Source organism: Vespula pensylvanica, chromosome 7 (genome assembly GCF_014466175.1).
Source record: "Vespula pensylvanica isolate Volc-1 chromosome 7, ASM1446617v1, whole genome shotgun sequence".
NCBI classification, from domain to species: Eukaryota; Metazoa; Arthropoda; class Insecta; order Hymenoptera; family Vespidae; genus Vespula; species Vespula pensylvanica.
The window spans coordinates 3,400,815-3,421,079 of NC_057691.1; the positions used below are offsets into that span (position 1 = coordinate 3,400,815).

At 30.0% G+C, this 20,265-nt stretch overlaps 4 protein-coding genes across 6 annotated transcripts; 2 read left to right on the plus strand and 2 right to left on the minus strand.

The window, feature by feature from the left end:
* Positions 1 to 697: 697 nt before the first annotated feature.
* LOC122630644 (protein immune deficiency) lies at positions 698 to 6,801 on the minus strand. Of its 2 annotated transcripts, XM_043815372.1 has the most exons (5): positions 6,580 to 6,801; positions 4,643 to 4,859; positions 2,526 to 2,938; positions 1,335 to 1,663; positions 698 to 1,212 (listed from the first exon to the last, which is right to left on the minus strand). In XM_043815372.1, the coding sequence occupies exons 2-5, from the start codon at positions 4,678 to 4,680 to the stop codon at positions 1,078 to 1,080; spliced, it is 915 nt and encodes a 304-aa protein (XP_043671307.1). In that variant the 5' UTR covers positions 4,681 to 4,859; positions 6,580 to 6,801; the 3' UTR covers positions 698 to 1,077. The 2 variants fall into 2 exon arrangements, with proteins under 2 accessions (XP_043671307.1, XP_043671308.1); XM_043815373.1 differs by lacking the exon at positions 4,643 to 4,859 and having other exon boundaries at positions 6,580 to 6,800.
* Positions 6,802 to 6,951: 150 nt separating this feature from the next.
* On the plus strand, positions 6,952 to 8,712 carry LOC122630642. Its single transcript, XM_043815369.1, has 4 exons — positions 6,952 to 7,560; positions 7,629 to 8,036; positions 8,100 to 8,284; positions 8,370 to 8,712. Exons 1-4 carry the CDS (start codon positions 7,429 to 7,431, stop codon positions 8,653 to 8,655), a joined length of 1,011 nt encoding a protein of 336 aa, XP_043671304.1. The 5' UTR covers positions 6,952 to 7,428; the 3' UTR covers positions 8,656 to 8,712.
* Positions 8,713 to 8,803: 91 nt separating this feature from the next.
* On the plus strand, positions 8,804 to 10,653 carry LOC122630647 (protein C1orf43 homolog). 2 transcript variants are annotated; one of them, XM_043815381.1, is made up of 4 exons: positions 8,804 to 9,023; positions 9,092 to 9,248; positions 9,316 to 9,535; positions 9,627 to 10,653. In XM_043815381.1, the coding sequence occupies exons 1-4, from the start codon at positions 8,865 to 8,867 to the stop codon at positions 9,817 to 9,819; spliced, it is 729 nt and encodes a 242-aa protein (XP_043671316.1). In that variant the 5' UTR covers positions 8,804 to 8,864; the 3' UTR covers positions 9,820 to 10,653. The 2 variants fall into 2 exon arrangements, with proteins under 2 accessions (XP_043671316.1, XP_043671317.1); XM_043815382.1 differs by having other exon boundaries at positions 9,319 to 9,535.
* LOC122630636 lies at positions 10,160 to 19,464 on the minus strand. The gene is made up of 10 exons (XM_043815355.1): positions 17,094 to 19,464; positions 14,638 to 17,050; positions 14,335 to 14,498; positions 14,143 to 14,211; positions 13,910 to 14,064; positions 13,635 to 13,829; positions 13,116 to 13,561; positions 10,868 to 13,037; positions 10,457 to 10,772; positions 10,160 to 10,350 (listed from the first exon to the last, which is right to left on the minus strand). The coding sequence occupies exons 3-10, from the start codon at positions 14,386 to 14,388 to the stop codon at positions 10,213 to 10,215; spliced, it is 3,543 nt and encodes a 1,180-aa protein (XP_043671290.1). The 5' UTR covers positions 14,389 to 14,498; positions 14,638 to 17,050; positions 17,094 to 19,464; the 3' UTR covers positions 10,160 to 10,212.
* Positions 19,465 to 20,265: the final 801 nt, after the last annotated feature.

Here is a 20,265-nt window from a genome sequence, read left to right on the forward strand (position 1 = left end):
CTTGATAGTAGTAGCAGTAGTAAAAAGTAGAGTCACCGTTAGTCCGTGGGTCTCAAAATGCAGCTACCTCCACGTGGTGGGACCTGGGTCGGTAGTACTTGCGAGATATCGAAATCTATATCTAAATTATATCTATAACTAAATTATACATGTAATTATAAAACGCAAGTACTACCGGGCGAATGGCTGCATGTTTCTATGTTTTTCTAACATCTCTTTTCTGTCCAATTTCGATTAAATGTCAGATTAATTACATTTTACATTGTTAGTTATATTTCGAAAGATAAATAAATAGAATAAAGTAAAATTGTAAATTAATTTTTGAGGAAACGCACGGAAAACTTTTCTGTCACATTTGTTCTTATTTACTTTTATCAATTGTACACTCTTATTAATTATATTAAATTATATATTTTTATTTATTGTATTAATTACTTTTACTAACTTTTATTAATGATTAGTCTCTTGGGAGGGGCCCTCGGGTGTGGGCCTTAGGCGGGCTTCGTTCTCTCACTAGGAAAAAATCGAACTCAATTACGGTACTCCGATTTTACACCCATCGTTCGGAATTCTATTTTTCTCACACGCATTTATGCAACTAGTTCCGGTTTCTTTTATAGCTTTTCCATATGAACATCATCAAACGTGTCTTTCTACGTTTCGAATAGATAAGTATAGATCCGAAATTTTCTAAAAATATCGTTTAAAACAGCTCTTTATTAATAATATTTACAATAAAACATTAGTAAAATAAAGTAACTGGATCATAGATCCGGTAAAATTACGATAACTTACTGTTACAGTAAATTATAAAACATAGAGATTTTTTAGTAAAAATATCTCGTTAATCTTTGAAAAAATAAAAATCTGAACATATCTATAAAATATATGAGCATAGGTAGATATTACAAATATATTATACATATATATCTTCGATGAAACTTTCTCCATTATGTCAGACTTATATTAATGTCGAATTGTAAATTAATATAAAAATATATTATACTAATAAATTCTTTCTTATTCGACACAACTTCGCTTTTATATTTACAAATATCACATATCACTTTGTTGTGGTCATTTCGTGCGTGCATTAGCTAATCGTTCTGCACAATCATACTCTTGAGAAAGCCATAAGGCTTGTATTATATTTCCAATATGCGCGTCTTTCGCGTTAGCCTGTTTCCAATCTAGAAGCAATTGATATATTACCTGAAAAACATATATATTTTTATTAGAGAAAAAACATTAAATGAAAATAAAAATAAAAATAAAAATAATGATAATAATAATAATAAAAAGAGAAAGAGAAATTATTTCTCATTAAGAATTACCTCGTCTATGCCTTTATCTCGATAATTTTCTTCGAACTGTTCGATTTGACCGTCTGAATAAAAAAGTCTCCTGGCAACATCTTTCCAACCATGACCTATATGAGTTTTGATCAGGAACATATCTTCAAAAGTGATTTCATCGTAACACCTAGTCAACAATTCGACATTTTCCGGCATTAATCGTGATTTAGGTTTTGAATAATTAGTATCCGTCGGGGCAGACTTATTTGATGAGAAATTGTTAATGTTACAGATATAACTAGTCCTCGCTCCAATTTTTACTCCATTCGAATTAACGATATTGTAATTGATAATGTTCGCCGATTGTGCTGTAAATAAAAATATATATTCAATATGTACATAAGAGAAGCGTCGATCAATATAATTTAGGTCTGATTCTATGATGTTTCACATGTTAAATATCAAAGCGATAGATGTACTATCGATCTTTAAAATATATACTTTGTAACTGATGTCACTGTCGGTTTTGTTTGCATGATTAAAGGATTATATTATCAGGATACTTTGCTGGTGGTCTTATCGAATGTTTAAATAAAAGTATGGATAGTCGCACGAACTGTTATCGAATATATCATGATTTTCTGAAACGTTTAACACGACTTCCATATTCATCAATATCACATTAAATATACTTCACTGACCTAATTATCATATTTATCACAATAATTACTTTAGATTATTCATTTATCTATTACAAATCCTAACTTCTAATTATTCATTCTTAGAAATACAGTATCATCTTAATGAGAAGCGAACGTTAATAAAATTTATGGTGTATCATATAAATAATCAAACTAATATCTTCAATGCTAATTTAAATTCCACGAAATCGAACGAAGCACAAGGTAACAAAATTCAAAGAGCAAATATTTGCCACATCTGCTTTGCCGTATCTCTTTTTCCTTTCTTCTCTCTCTCTCTCTCTCTCTCTCTCTCTCTCTCTCTCTCTCTCTCTCACACACACACGCACATACGCGTATACGATCAGAAGAGAATAATTATAAAGAAAAATAATACATATAATTGTACAAAGATGTTCAAACAAAAAGAAATTAATTAGAGATTATTTTAAAAGAGGAAGAAAAAAAGAGATTGAGAAGAAAGAAAAATCTTGTTAACCATTTTTGCATTCTTATTCAAATAAGTGATAACAAAATAGTATAAACTTACAAGACTTCGCCGTTCGAGACTTTGTTCTCGTCTTGACGTTCGGTTTTTTATATTCCCTGAAGCCATTCATCGAAGGTAAATCATCGCCATTGTCATTGTTGTTATCGTTGGCTTCGTTACCAAGACTTCTCCGTCCTCTAGGAGGAAAATCAGTGGGAGTAATAGGTGTAGTACCACCGCTTGGTGCTGACTTTTGTCGTTGTAATGACGGAACACTTTCTTCCTTCGATATCGGCAGCCTCAAAAAAGATTTCCTCTTTGTTTTCTCTTCGTTATTTGATCGTAGATTATTCGTGTGACCTTCGATCGGTATTCGTGGTGGATCAGGTTTTGCGTCGGTCGTCAATAAATGAAATCGTCGTGAGAGATCGGAAAGTATCGGCATTCTCGAAAAAACACGGTATAATAGTATCCTGTTGATTGAAAAAAAAATGTCAAATGTGTGTGTGTGTGTGTGTACATGCATACTTTTTAATCGATCAATCCATATTTTTATTTATATCTTATTATATTCTAGAAATGAAATTTTCATCTACGATAACTTTTAAACGATTCAGTTCGTTTGTTCGATCGTATCTATAAAAAAAAAAAAAAAAAAAAAAGAAAAAAGAAAAAAAATCATGTCTAATAAGAATCAAATATATTTAACGCGAAACGTTAATTTCTTTATGGCCAATAATAATTCTTTATAACCAGTGAGAAATAATAGTTGCGCGTCGATAATTATATTTGACGGAGCTAAAGAGTTAGAAACTATAGTTACAAGTTATTGATAATTAGTTTGTCCTAACAAAAAGAAATAGAGAGGAAAAAAGAGAGAGAAAGAGAGAGAGAGAGAGAGAGGGAGAGAGAGAGAGAGAAAAAGTAGGAAAGAATTTTTTATTAATGACAAAACGATTTACATGTTAAGAACCTTTTTATCTTTGAACATCGTTCTTCACTAGTATCGTTTCTTTACTAATCACGTTTTTCGTGAATTACGTGACACGTTTATATGCATATAAAATGACGTTTTACATGCATATGCTTTCAAACAATTACCTTAACGTCAATAACATTTCACGTATATATGTATACGATAACTTTTTATTATTCTTATATATATATATATATATATATATATATATATCATTTTGTTGACTCGTTCTCTTAAAAATTATTTATTAAAGTATGTTCAATATTTCTTTAAAAAAAAGATGTATTATATTCTTCATGTAAATTCAATGTCGATACTCTCGTACAAGAACTTTGTATATTTCCTTGTAAAATTATAAATAAAAATTAAAAATTACGATACATCTTTATGAAATATTTCATTGAAATAAGTCAATTCGTAAAGTACATTTGCATTTCGAACTTACGTATTCGAAGGTTAAAATCACACCATTTTTCTTTCTTTGTCTTTCTTTATCTCTCTCTTTTTCTCTTACGTATCTATGCATATCTTGCTAAAATGAGAATAATATGGTAATTTCCAACATATTAACAGATGAACTCGATACGTAAATATATAGCTGATATCAATTTGAATATGCTGATTCAGAATAATAATAGCATAGAGAAACGGTTCACTGACAATGAGACATTACCGCTTAAAATATATCGTATACGTAATGCGCTAAGTGACCTTGCATGATCTGGGTTTTCCAATGGTAAAACCGGTAACTACACGTAGAAATGCTAATAAAAATAATAATTAGTATACTATCAGACGATGCACAACGAAAGGATGCGAACGACGATGGATTCGTTCGTTCTTACTATTCCCTCTAATAATAATATTTCTTACGAAATAGTGCAAGATTAAAAAAGAAAAAAAAAAAAAAAGAAGAAAAAAAAATAATGATAATAAAGATAAAAGATAATAAAAAAAAAAAGACTATAATATATCATTCTTGAAATATCGTTCTAAAAATATAACTTTATTAATCTTATTAAAACAAAGGAAAAAAAAAATGGGGAAATACTTGATCTTGAGTAATTCATAGATCATTGTATAAATCTTCACTATAAAAAGAATTAAAATGATTGATAGATAATTCGAATTCTTGGAAACAACGTTACTGTCGAGTATACTGATCATTTTTTATTGCATTTATATAAAAATGTACACTTGCCCAAAATATCTTCTCTCTTTCTCTCCTCCTTTCATCATATCGATTTACATAACCTAATTTATGCAAATAATTTTTAACGATTTTCTTGATTCAGACGTTTGAAACTATTCTGCAATATCTAATGTGGTTTCGGTGAAGATTATCTTCTATCAAGGACTCTTTTATTTCATCATCCATTGCACTTGGCCTACCAGAACGTGGCTCGTCTTTAATGAAACTTCTCAAACAAAAATTGATAGGTGCATAATGTTTTTACTATTCAATGATGATAATAATAATATAATATAATATAGCGAAAATAGGTCTGTACTTTTTTATCTTTCATTTTTAACACTTTATAACAATTGATAAGTTTTATTAATTTTTTTTTTTTTTTTTTTTTAAATTCGTTGACATCTATCTATGCTTTTAGGTTATATACACATTTGCTAAAACAAATGAAAGTGTAACACTTAAAGCGACATTAATGTCATCTATTGAACAAAACGGGAAAACTTTTTGGTCAACCTAATACTTTCACGATAATTTCATACACAAATTGGTGATAACAAGAAATTATATTTCAATAAGAAAATTTGTATTCCAAACTTTCGAAAATTTTTATCTTGATCTAATTAATCTAATCTTTCTTCTTGACGCTCTTAATTCTAAATACAAAAGTATAATCTCAAAAATCTATATCGATTGCACAAAATAGTTTATCAATAATTAGAGATTTCCTTCAGATAAAACGATTTCCTTTTATACCTCATTATTATTAAAATTGTTATCGAACATATAATTCAAAGATCCTTGATAGAAATAATTTAAGATTTAAAATCGAGAACGATAAAAATTTATATGAATATAAAATTCTAATAGTTTTAATTGAATAAATTATAACCTATAAAAAATCAAGTGATAACAATGAACAATTTTGAAACATTTATTACACATAATATATATATATATATATATATATATAATTTTTCTTTAATTATATTTGTGTTTATTTATATTTTTTTAATAAATTCTAATGAAATCGAAATTTTGTAAAAACGATAAAATTTTTTAATAAAAAAGAAAAATGAATAACCTCACATATGTCGTCAAGATTTATCACAATCTGTTTGACCGACTGCACGATTGTTATTAATTCTGCAACACAATGGAGAATATACATAAGCACTTTCGAAAGTGATAAAAAATAACTGCGGGCAACGACTTCAAACATTATCTTTTCTTTGATACTACGATATTGTTGCATTTTGTATTGCTCAATGTATCTATAGATATAATTAAGCACGTGATTGATCGATCATATCTGATTTAACAATGAAGAATTTCCTCATGAAGAAATCCGAGAGGAATGAAAAATGAATTTTAATCCGTAATAAGAAATTCTTAACTTATTCAATTTCTCATGGAGCGTGATTAATTATAATGAGCTATTCGTTATCTCGTATTATAGATGTATTTGTTTTTTTCCACTAACATAAATGCATATATATATATATATATATATATATATATATATAATAAAAAGAAAAGATAAAATAGATTTTATATCAGAATATTTTCAACAGTAATATCAATCGAAAATAATATACATTATGTAATCTGTATATATACATTATATACACATATATTAATAATGACAATCAACGATAAATTTTCTATATTATTAATCTATATTATCTCGATATAAATATATATTCTTAAGAGGAAAAAATATCTAACCAAAATGATTAGAAAACAGTGGATGCATTTACCTCGTTAATGTCTTTATTATATGGGAAAAAGGAAAAAATGAAAAAGAAGTGAAAAAAAGAAGGAAAAAAGAAAAAACTTATCTCGAGAACGATAAATCACGATGCATTGTGATTTACAAATCGCGGTTATACGAATCAATTCTTCGTTTATGTTGTCGACTAACAAATATATATGTTCGTACTTACCTTGTTATCACGAGAGTTACAAGCAACCTTGAATATAGATATTAATTATTAGCACGTGAAACAATTGTTTTCGACAAGTATTTTTTTCCGGGAAATATGTTAACGAATAAAAAGAGAAATACGAATAGTGGCGGATCATAGAAGTCGAATAAACTCACGACGAACTTTTTACTATCATCGACTCGACGCGCCCACCATTCGGTTGCGACTGAACTACTAAAACGTCACGCGCATACAAAAGAGAGAGGGAGTGAGAGAGTGAGAGAGAGAGAGAGAGAGAGAGAGAGAGAGAGAGAGAGACGAAAAACGCGCTGTACGCAGTACACTTGGTAAACCGCATTAAATACACGATCACTTTATACGAGGTTAGCTTGCAACGCGTGTACGTCACGAACTGTTACTAACATAAATTTCTCACCTTTCCTCTTTACTATCGTATTCTCGACGAAGAGAGAAGAATCAACATTGTAGGATTTGACGATATTTCTAGGAAATCCTCGACATTTTAATTAATCTCGCATGAAGAGTCGCATACGAATTTGCAAAAGATTGCTTTAATATATCATTACGCGCGCAAAGTAGTTCCTCGAACGAATGACTGATTGGTCCAACGGAAATTGCCGATTATCCACGAAGATCCTACGCATGCGCGACACGTATCTTCGTCTTCGGCTTTTCCCGTATTCCCGATTTCTATTTCGAATTATTGTTACGCTATTTGTTTTGCTCGAATCTTTATTTCACTAGCATTTTCTTTCATTTTTTTTTCTTGGAAATGAATATTAAACCGTCTTGGAGAAATATTTGATATATCATCATTCTAACCTGGATGTATCATCGTTAGGAATTATGGAAGAAAAAAGATTCATTAGGGAATATGTGATATCTGAACGTGCTCTAACAAAACTTGAAACAATTAAAGATGCGTTGAAGGAAGATATTTGCAAAGCTGATGATAGATGGGCAGTGTTAGGAAATAAGGTTAGGACATCTTAATTTTTCTCTTTGGAAATGATATTTATTAAATTTATTTATTCCTAATCAAATAGAAAATAGAAAATGTAGACACAGATACAGACACAGAGGAATCTAATGCATTGGATATTGAGGAATCAGTAAATATTATGAATACCACGCAGATACCCTCGACTCAATTTTACTTTACTCAGGTTGGGGGAAATAATATTAAAGATATTACAGATAGAGAAGATATCGCTTTGCAAATATGTGACATTATTGAAGTTTTGTATGAGGGATTAGAGCGCAATAATGGAAAGTTAGAATTTGTTCATTTAGAAAATCTAACAAGTAATGATTTAATAAAAGTTTTCATAGATTTAGGTGAAAAATTAAGTATTAAAGGTACTTACAATTTATGTTTATCCACTAAAGATATTAATCTAGAAGAAGGAATTAAATATATGGGTCTTGTATGTACTCATGTGTTGTTACCAAAGGTATTAGTTGTTATTTATTACTCCCTGTTAAAAATCAATTTTATAATTTATAATTTTATTCAGATAATTAAACTTGAAGAATCTTCAAGATTAATAACATCTGGAATTGAAGAATGCGTTGAACATTTTCCGGATGAAGTTTTAAAATTTATTTTCATACCTATTTTAAACATTGATTTAAAAGATGCGTCAATTATGAATGTTATTGTCAATACTTTCCAACCTGTAAAAAGATCTGTTCTTATTTTGTAAGTATTTAAGATCATTCCTTTTATAATTTGATTTAGTTCATACTATACATTACAACTTAAAATCTTATTTTTATTTATTCAGAGAATATGTGGAAAATGCAAAGGAATTAAAAGAATGGCATATATCTATTTTAGAAACTTTGTTATCTGTAAAAATAGACCAAAACATATACGATAAATTAATAAGATTATTATTGGCAAAAGCAGTTTTTTTTTCTACAAATATTAAATTTAGCAAATTACTTTTATCTTTTTTAAAAGCAAATAGAATTACATCAGAGGAACATAAAGACTTACTGCAGGAAATAATCGAAGTTAATGAAACTTTGTTTAAAAAACCTATGGAAAATATTTTGAAAAAGATGTAATTAAGTTATAATCTGTAATATAATTTTTGTATTTTATAAAATCTATTATAAAAACTGTATTGTTATATCTATATTGTGATAATCGTATATCTATATTTATATACTTTATTATCGAGTAGCGTTTTATATATATATATATATACACACACATACACACACACACATATATTTAGTAATGCTTTGCTATGGTATGGTAATATAGTGCAAGCATGGCTGAAGAATTGTCGGGTGTAACTATAGTAATATTTATAGCTGCCGGAGTTTTAACAATATTGTTATTATTCATTTTTGCTAAACGACAAATAATGAGATTTGCTTTGCGTTCACGACGCGGACCACATATTCCTATTGGGCACGATGCTAAAAAGGTATGTGTCTTTTTAAGGTTAGGAATTTATATTTATCAAATACAAGTTTAAAATAATATTTATTATAGTCGCTGAAGAGAGAAATCGAAAGGCGTATAGAAGTAATACCAAGAATTCAATATGAACCACAACTTATAAGTGACTCTAGATATATCTTAACTCCTGGTAGTCAAGTTCCACCACATTATTATAGATTGAAAGCTGTAGATGATATTAAAACTTTAGGTATGTATATTTAGTAATTATTAAAAATATATATACAAATCTTATTATATGTTTTTATTCAATAAAGAAGCTGAAATTACAAAATATGACAGTTGCTTAAAAAGACATCCATCTGAAAATTTAAGAGCATATTTATTATCGACTCTTGCAACACCGTTAAATGGAAGTGGTCAACGTTTGATTCATCAATTTTGTGATTTGTATGAACATGCAAAACATGATCCAACAGAATTTGGTGATGAAGAATACCAAATATATACACGTTTATTTCTTAAATTAATGGATGCGTAAGTACATCATTAATTTATTGAATAAAATAAAATTTAATGATTGATATTTTATTATAATCCTGTAATATTAAATATCAATGGTTTTTAGAGCTCGTCTTTTGAAGTCTTATCCAAGTAGTAAAAAATCTAGTCCAAGCCGTACACCAATAAAGAAGAATATAGAAACTAAAAGAAATATATTGGAACCACGAATGCGTTTACCTGAAGATCAGGTCTTAACAGGATCAAGACCAAGCACCTTAACAGTAATGGCATTAGATAATAGTGAAACATCCGTTTAGCATTATGAGAATCGTCACATACAACATATGTGACGAGTAAAATGTGTATATATATATATGTATATATAACATATATCTGATTTACTTTTTTTTTTATATTTACGTAGTTTTAAATTTCCGCCTCTATATTCATACAAAAATATATGTGTAATATTTATAACTTCTTATTAAAAAATATGCATGTTATGGCAGTGCAGGAAATACTATATCTACAAATGTAGAATAGATAACTCTAATTTTTATATACAATATTACTCTTTTTTATATTTATCAAAAATGTATGTCTATCACATAGAATATAATATCGCTTAATCATATCTAAAATTCGATACTCGAAAAGTAAATTTTATTATTGTATATTTACACATTGTACATTTACATTCATACATATTCTTAAATCGATGATAAATAGGTAAACCAATTCTTATTATAATGTGGATGATGTTTTAAGGAAATTAATGAATTATGAAATGCAGATTTATACAGTTCTGGTATGGGACTTGTTCTCATTAGGTGTAACCACTCCATTACCTGAGAAATTGTTATTGAAAATTATTGTTAATATAGTAACAATTACAAATTATTACTACAATTATATGCATGCTATAATAGAAAATATCTCATTTTTAAAGATTACCTGAGGGATTATATTATCTTTCCAATATTGTATATCAGCAAGCATAGCCATAGCTTGTGGAAATAATCTTGCTCTGACATGTTGTGAGGATATAATAGAATATGTATCCATTATTATGCAATCCATTCCAGAGAAACAAATAATAGAGACGAAAAAAACATCACAGTAAAATAAAATACGTTGATCTTCTTCAGATATTTCTGGTATAATTACTTGAACACGATTTAAAAAATCTACAACCCAATCTGATGTATACATTTTAAATTTCACTTCAGTTTGCACTCTTTGAACTTCTTGTAACAAGTATAATTGTATACTGTAAAAATATAAGATTTGTTTTCTCTATAGAACATCATTAAGATTGTAACAATATTCATAAATATTATCATTCATTATATTTTTTTTTCTTACCTGGGTAGAGCTGAGACTAGATCAATTAATTCATTCATACAATTTAAGGGCATCTCAATGTCGTTATTTATAGCTAATTCTGCTCTTATAATTACAGCATTTTTCAATTTTTTTAAGGGTGTCTCCCACCATACATCAGGCGATGTCATTCTCTCTATGTATTCAACTGGTAACGCTAATATTGCAGAAATATATGGTTTATAATAATCTTGTGTTAAGTCTATTTCATCTAAAAGATTGCTTAAAGTAGTAGAGAGTAATGTACGAATAGCATCATTTATTGTTTCAGTTTTTAAAGCTCTAGCATAGGAATGCATAATATTTTTAAATAAAATTACATTTGTGCCATCATCACTGAATAAATTTATTACAGCATATGATAATGTCATATCTAAAAATGGTTTTACTTTTTGTACTTGCATAGCTTCACAGAGAATTTCTAAATTTGAATACAATATTTCATGTTCTTTACTTTCTAATAAATCTTCTATATTTTTATCACTTTCGAACCTTGATAAATAATGTTCAACAAAGTTTCTTGCGGATGATGATATGACTGAATGATGACATGCAATAGTAAGACTATATTCTTTAGCTTTATGAGATATTTCACTAATCTTATGTAAGAAATTCCAATTTATATTAGGCAAAGGTTTTGGATATTTAAATGCAAATATCCGTAAACATTCTATAGCGACATTTTCGTTGAAAGGTTTAGTCCCATCTATACGTCTCAAATGTTCACCAACTACCCTTATAATACTTCTTTCTGGTAAATATTTGAAGTTATTTGGCTCTCCATGTGGCCAGTTATATATGCCAGATCGAAAATGTTTAACTTCATTCGTAATGAATGAAATTAAAACATTACCAGCTGCATTTAAAACCATTTTATTGACTTTCTCTAACATTTTGATCCAGCATGTGTTTAATATAGCTGGTGATATATTTACTGGTTTTGTATTACTTGAAGCTGATGTACTTAATTGTGATGTTGTAGTACTGTATTTAAAATCATCCGGTAACATTTTTAATGGAATGTCATCTATACGATACATAGCAATTGCTTTAAGTGCAGCCTCACTTATCTCTGGATTATTTTGTATAACATATGACCATAATATTTCTAATACATCCGTGATCAAGGTGTCATATGCGATGCTGTTCTTATTTAAAAAGGATGGAATATTTCCAAAGAATTCACATAAAGTTTTCATAACAATTGTACGTTTTTCTTTCCTCATTTTTGGTGCTAACACTTTCCAAACTGAGGCAATACTAATAACAGAAGACCTACAAAGAGCAGAAATACTCTTAAGTGCAAGTGCTGTTGCAGCACTGCCATTTGTATCTACACACTTATTTAATATTTGTGAAATAAGTGGGGCAAGTTCTTCGGCACATTCCGGACGTTCTTCGCAAATGTGTTTGATTACTTTAGCACAAGTTACATCAGCATACCACGATTTATCATTTTGTAATGTTTCCATAAGTGCAGATGAAAGATACCGATAGCAACGCGGATCTCTATCGTTCATCGTCAAATAGAGTTCGAGAGCGAAATATTTTAATGGTCCTTCACTGCGGAATAATGTTTGCAATGTTCTGTTTATAATTGGTACATTTTCTTTTATTATTACTAATTCGGGTAACGTAAGAAGCAAGTATTTCAATTCATCAGGATCACGAGATTTTGATAACTTATGCATGATTAATGGTAACATGTGAGATGCAAAAATGATTACTTCTTTAGTAATTTGCATAAGTATATCACAAACGGCTTTTGTTAGAATGACATCCTCACTTTGTAAAAACAAACCAGAAAGAATTAATCTGTATTTATAACGTAAATCAATTGGACTTTTTGATAATGTTTTCAACCATGATAAAATATTACTTTCTGTTATTGTATTTAAAACATCTATACTTTCTGTGTAAAATTGAATATACGGATCAAAATGAATTAGTTTTGCAAATATTCCTTTTGAAAGGGGATTGTTGACTTCTTTTGTCCATTTTACTTCAGTAACAGCTTTGTTTATCAGAGCATTAGCTACAGCTAAAGCTTCAGCACACAACACAGAAGGATAAGGCATCCACTTTAGTATAGATGCTATTAGCACATTTATCAATATTATGTTGCATGACATTTTATTCAATACAAGCTCACCTGTAATTAAATTTCGACAATATTAGAAATTATATATTAAAACAAATTATGAATTAGTTATTATTAATGTACACTCACATAGTTGTAGAACATTGATTAAATAATATCCAGGACATATCACAATCATCTCAGACATTAATGCTAGTAAAATATTTCCTGATAAATTATCATATTTATTTATAATAGTAGATATTGTATCTAGATTTACTACAGGGTCAAAGCCATGTTCAAGAAAAGATATACAAACAGACGATAATAATGGGAGTAAGGCTATGCAAATATCTTTGTCATTTTTGGATAATGATACCATTGTAAATCCAAAGATTTTATAATATGTTTCCAAGCAAGTATCTATATCATTTGTACGAAGCCATAATAGAATTTCAATTTGTAATTCTAAAGCATTACTAGATTTAAGTAATTGCCAAGTTTTTTCTTTACAACCATCTGATAAAGCTGAAGAAGGATTGCATAAAATAAATATAAAGACTGGCCTCAAAATTTTTATACTATTCTCCTTTATCCTAAAATAAATAATATATATAACAGTTAAATGTTTGTCATATCAATAGTTAATATATGTAATATAGTACGCACTGTTTATCAGGATAGTTCATTATAAAATGCATTTGATCTAATACAGTGCGCCAAGAATTTTTTTCTTCTTTCAAAATTGTAATAAAAGGAAACTGAGGCATCGTCAATGTATATAAATAGTTATCTTCAGTACCATGAAGTTTAAAATCCAATATCAGTAAATGACTCATGCTTACGGTAATTGCAACATAATTGCTAGAAAATATAAAATTATTCTTATAATTTATATATATATATATATATTATTGTATACAAACATATAAATTTGTACATACTTAGTAGAAGAAATATAAGATATTAAAGTACACAGAGCCGTAGTAACAGATATTATTTCATTTTCTACAAGTTTAACTAATACTTGACATATAGATGTAGTAAGTATTTTATCTTTGCTTTCAAATTTTGATATAAGCAATTTATATTCTGGTATCTACAATAATATACATATTTTTTTATTAAACAAGTTAGTTTATATTAGATTGTAAGTATGTAAATATGTTTTTATAACCTTTGTAACATCTTTAGATGTTCCATTTTTGTACTTCTCTTTGATTATTTCATAAAGTCTAGATACTGCCTATAGATAAGAAAGATCAGTGTAAATTATTTTTACATATATTTATATACACGTACTTTCTTGAAGTTTAATATAGCTTTCTAAAAATTTTAATTACTTTAATCATTTAATCAAAATACTTACATGCGATATTAAAACTGGATTCTTTGAGGTTAATTTATATTCAATTACATCCATATTTTAGAATTGATGTTCTGCACTTTTTTTTCTTTCTTTTTTTTTAAATATTCACGTTTTATTAACGTCGTCGATGTTACTTATAAGCCTCTTTAAAATGCTTGTATAACCTATATTCTCAAGTAAAATGTTAACGAAAACAAATTGCATCTCACATCACTTTATTGAGAGTTGAACATTTCAATTTTTCAAGTATAAAAACAATCTTTCTTTAAACTTTATCTACACTCTCACTATTACAAAACTTACCTCGAATATCATTATAATGCTTTCGTTAGGTACTTTTAGACGACTATAAAAAATCGATTCGAACAATGCGCATGCGTCGTACAGATCACGTGAGTCAAAAGCCCGCACTTGCAATGTGTAATACGAATCACGTTTGGCAATCATATGCCTTAAAGAAATGCAATAACGTTTGTCTAATGTTATAATTGTTTTGAAATACTTTAACTATAAATTTATCAAAGAAGATGCTATATATCGTACATTGAAATCTGCCACGCCCGGTAATAAAAACATTATTGAGATTTTTTCATATATTTATTTGTATGGACAAGTTGGAGCATAGTGCACAATATATTTAATATATAGTAGTCTGGGGAAGGGAATCAGAGTACATTCTGGAGTTTGAACACAATATCTTACAATTTAACGACAAGATGCCTGCATTTCTGTATTTGCTTCTGTACGTTTTTATGTTATTCGTATATTCATATATTCGAGATGTATAATATATATAAAGCGCGTAACGACTCACTATTTTTATCATTCTAAAAAAAAGGAGACGAGAGGAATACAGGTCCTTTTTGTTAATTGTGTCGTGTTGTCTCAGTCCATATATATTTTTGTTTTTGTTTTAATATTCTTCTTTTCTTTGTTTCTCTTTTAATTCAACTCCCACTCGATGATTTCTTTTTTAATGTGTAATTATGCTACGTCGTGGCAAATAGTACTTGCTAGATTATATCTTTAGTCCGGAGATTGTCTCCAATTGCTAATTACATTCGTTTTCTATTAGACATTAGGGTGGTAAAGGGGGGCGCGGGGGCGAGGACGACCTGTCTGTGCGTGGGCGACCCTGGATACGTCGTCATCGTCGTCGTCGTCGTCGTTATAGTGCGATTAAATTTCTATCCCACCTTCTGGTAACGTATATGCGATTGCAAATGCGTTAGGTACATTAAGGCTTTTTATTTGCGAGGGCTGTGTTGTTCTTGTTGTTGTTGTTATTGTTGTCGGGTAAAATTCACGAAAGGAAACGTTATTATACGATTGGAGACAGCTCCTTTTATCTTCTTCTTCTTCCTTCTTTTCTCCGCCATATTCCTCTTTTCTTTTTTTTCCTCCCCCATTTCATTTTTCTTCTCTTTCTCTCTCATAATTAGCGATTAACAATCTATATTAAATTTGTTTCAAAGCAAATACATTATACAGCCTATACAATCGGTAAGAACGTAATTTTGTCTTCCTTTTTTTTTTTTTTCTTATCTCCGTTTATAGTCTGGCGAAGAACGTAGGGCAGGGTCCAGGTACTTAGGCTATCTGCACATTTTCATAAAAATGTCCCTTTTTAAGATCACTAAAAGAGACGATATAGAGCGATTCTTTTATGTACTCGGGCCTCTGACTTTTTCGTTCGTTCGTTCGTTCGTTCGTTCCTTCTCTCTCTCTTTTTTTTTTTTTCTATCTCTCTCACTCTCTTTCTTTTTATTTTTATTTTTTTATAAAAATCACAGCACAGCACCAGCATTATTTTAAAGCCCACCCCTTTCTTCTCCATCGAGCACCCCACTAAAACTGAGGCGGCTCGTTTACAGGTTTACGTTTTTCGCTATGTCTATCTCCTTCCCATTTTAGCAAACTGATTTTGTTTTTATTCGGTCGATTAAAAACGCTTTCCCTTTCCTTTTCTTTTCTTTTCATTTCGTTTCGTTTCGTTTCTTTTCTTTTCTTTTTTTTTTTTTTTTTTTTTTTTGATTTGATTTGGCATTTACAACACACTATGCGGTTAGATAAAATTTGTCCGATACCACTGGCAACGGATGTACTTTTTACCAATCGATCGCGTCGCTCTCATCTTATTCGATGACGATGATAATAAAATAATATAATAATTAATAACTAATAATCATAATAAAAGAGATAATAATAGTCGTTACTAAACTAATATTATGTAGTTTACTTTATATGTACCATAGTATATGTATATGTAATACATTTTTTACTTTTTTTCGTTACCTTAGCATTTCTTATTTCTTTTTTTTTTTTGTTGTTCCTTTCACGACGCTGCACTTCTTTTCTTTTCTTTTTTTCTTTTTTTTTTTTTTTGTTAAATTGTAGTACAACGTTGTCTAGCGTTTATTTTTAGTAAACAAATAGCGTTTCTAAGGATCAAATGTACAATCACTTAATGTCATCCTAATTATTTAGAATCATCTTTTTTTTTTTTTACCATTTTAAATCTGTCCGTCGCTTTATCTATATACTCCTTCTTACACAATCGTCTTGTTTACACATGTAAATCAATTAAATTTATTTTAATACGTAATAAAATTTTTCTAATAGATAAATTCCAGCGAGTCATACAATCGTTTGCTTTTTTTTCATTTCTCTCTCTCTCTCTCTCTCTCTCTCTCTCTCTCTCTCTCTCTCTCTCTCTCTCTCTCTCTCTCTCTCTCTCTCTCTCTCTCTCTCTCTAATACATACACACACACACACACACACAAACACATACACTTTCTCTCTTTCTTTTTTATTCTCTACAAAAATCGAAGGTATGCACTTTCGTTCTTTTTTTTTACAGGCTTAAAATTACACCGATTCGATTTGACGTATTTAATAATACGCAAATATATCACACACATACACACACATACACGGATATTACTATTTATACAATACACATGTATACTCCACACACACACACACAAAATATTCTATCTTTCTTTCTTTCTTTCTCTCTCGCTTAAAACAATCGTTCAGATTCGTACGCAGGTTTCCTATGTAACTACGTTCGATAAAAATTGTATCTTTGTCAAATGCGTACTCGGAGTTCAAAAATCGTTAAGTGGGAAGATATACTCGCACACCCACCAACGGATTTCTCCAATACATTGTGTTTTTTCACCGCTTTTTTCTCTTTCTTTGTTTCTCTCTCTTTCTCTCCCTCTCTCTCTCTCCCTTTTTCTCTTTATCCCTTCCCCTTGTCTCAGCCCTTTTTCTTTTATGACGATCATGCGAGAACAGTTTCAAAAATAAGGATTTTAATAAGTAATCCTTGTAGTCTTTCAGTCTGACGAGATATCTTTAGATCGTTCATTTTTTCGCATTCTCATTCGTATCTTACGTAATCCTCTTCTCTCTTATTCTTTCTCTCTCTTTTTTATCCTCACTCTCTCTTTTCTTCTCGATAATAACCTGCGTTAAAATTCGATTTACTCGACTCACGCGATCGATAGACCTTCCTTTTTTTTGCGATTTACGCGATCTATGACCTTCCAATTCTCATCCCCATCTCTCTCATCCCCCTTCTCGCAAGAAACGATTTTTCATTTCACGTCGATCGAGAAAGCTTATCCCCCTTCAATCGGACATTTCTTTATTCCTAATAGCGTTGACAAAAATCGAATCGTTGAATATCCCCCAACATGTTTTTTATCACGAGATCCATTAGGATCCATCGATGGAGATAAAGCTTTGTTGGTGCAACGTGAATAGAAAATTTGTTACATCTTGCATTGTCGAAAGCTTAACGCACGCGCGATTTATTATCGAACGTAAATACTTTCGTGAGTCGAAATGATAAAATCGAATTCTCGTCCACACTAACAAGCGCAATTAATAAAACATCATTCTCGCGTATCGTTTATTTATTCTGTTAGATAAAAACTTTACTCAGTTCTATGATATATATTTTACACTTATCGCTTACGTATATCGGATACGACGACGATGCTTGTCCGAGAACGAGAGTAATATTATATGCTTACATCATTTTATTTACACATTATTTACAAAGGAAAAATGTTTCAACCATTTTGGTTCTGCATCGAACCTCGGATATACGTTCGTATTTATGTATGTATGCATTTATGTATGTATGTATGCATTTATGTAGGTATATATATACATGAAGGTTGATCCACGCGCTTGCATCGAAGCTGGAGAGAAAGAGAAAGAGGAAAAAAAGAGAGTAAGAGAGTAAGAGAGAGAGAGAGAGAGAGAGAGAGAGAGAGAGAGAGAGAGAAAAGGGGACAGGAAGAGGGACTACTTTCAATCGTTATCGTGATACTTCGAGATACAAAAAACTTTGACGAAAAATTCACTTCGAGGAAAAGAAATGATTCATCAATGATATATTCTTGAGAAAAACTCGACAAGATCTCACTTATTCTTCGTTTGAACTCTGACGAACGAGAGACTGCTGAGCGAGGATGATCTCTTCGAAGATAGCCGAAGTTTGTCCGGGACTCCTCGTGATTTTAAGTACAATTTTATCAGCCTCTTTACGACTGGTCCGAAGAAACATGATTGATAGATAAAAATAGAGAGAGAAAAAAGAGAGATAGAGAGATAGAGACAATAATTCAGAGAGAGACAAAGAGAAAGAGAGATAGAGACAGAGAGAGAGAGAATTAGAGAAAAATGGCGTGAGCAAGTAAATTGATTCGAAATAAAAAGAATAAGGCGATCCTCTAGAGAGTTCCTTAGGGATTTTCCTTAGGGTTGTCTGCCCGCGACGGCACCGCTCGAGGCCGGATGCGGCGCGTGGTGAGTTTGTGCGGAGCTGCTTCCGGCGGTTCCGCCGGTTCCACCGGCTAGTACGGGACCGGGGGCCGCGGGTCACTTGGGCGGAAATGGCGAGATCACCGAGGCGGCTACCGCGGCGGCCTGCTGACTCGCTAGTACTGCCGCTGCAACACACAGAGACAGACAGCAGGCCATTAATGTTTCGCCACGAAGAAATTCTTCGACTTCTTTGTAATTCCAATTGTATCATTTTCTATTATCCTATTTAATTTCTTTATCAAGATTTGTATTCTTCCAAACTTTTGATCGATGATCAATATGTTTTTTTTTTTTTTTTATATATACATACATATATATATGTGTATGTATATATATATATACATATATATAAAATATATATACATATATATACATATATATATATATATATTCGTACATACATATATATATATAAACATATATATATATATATATTTCTTTTTCTTTTTCTATATATCGATGAGAAATCTAATTTGACAATTTAATTTTATTCGTAGAAATTTCGTTAATAACAATAACTTATAGTCTGATTAATTTCGGAATAATTAAAAATAATTTCGGATAATTTCCTTTGGAAGTTCGATATGTATTATCAAGAATATTCGCGATTCTTCGTTGGCGAATCTTGCCAGTCCAGCCCAAGAATTCTTAGTTTGCGTCAGTCGAGAGAGCTTGAGAATTTGTTATATCCTCTTGTGTCTATGATTTTTAGTTAGAAGGGTGATTATCGTTGGAAAAATAATGACGCCTCGAAAATATATAAGTTTTGTTCGCACTTTTTCATTCGGAATGTAAAATCAATCACTCGAAGGATCATCGATCGATTTCTTTCCGAATGTTAAGTGTTGAGAAATATTTTATTGAGAAAAAGGGGTGAGATACGGAACTTGTATATTTGTATGTGTGTATGTATATTGAGAGAAAGAGCAAGAAAAAGGGGAAGAGAGAATTGGGGGAGGGAGAGCAAAAAAGCGTAATAAGAATTAAACACTTAAAGCATTTTTTTTTCTTCTTATTCTTGGACTTCGCACGAATCTTCACATGATTTCAATACATTTTATTTGTATGTTTTAAAATACTCTCTCT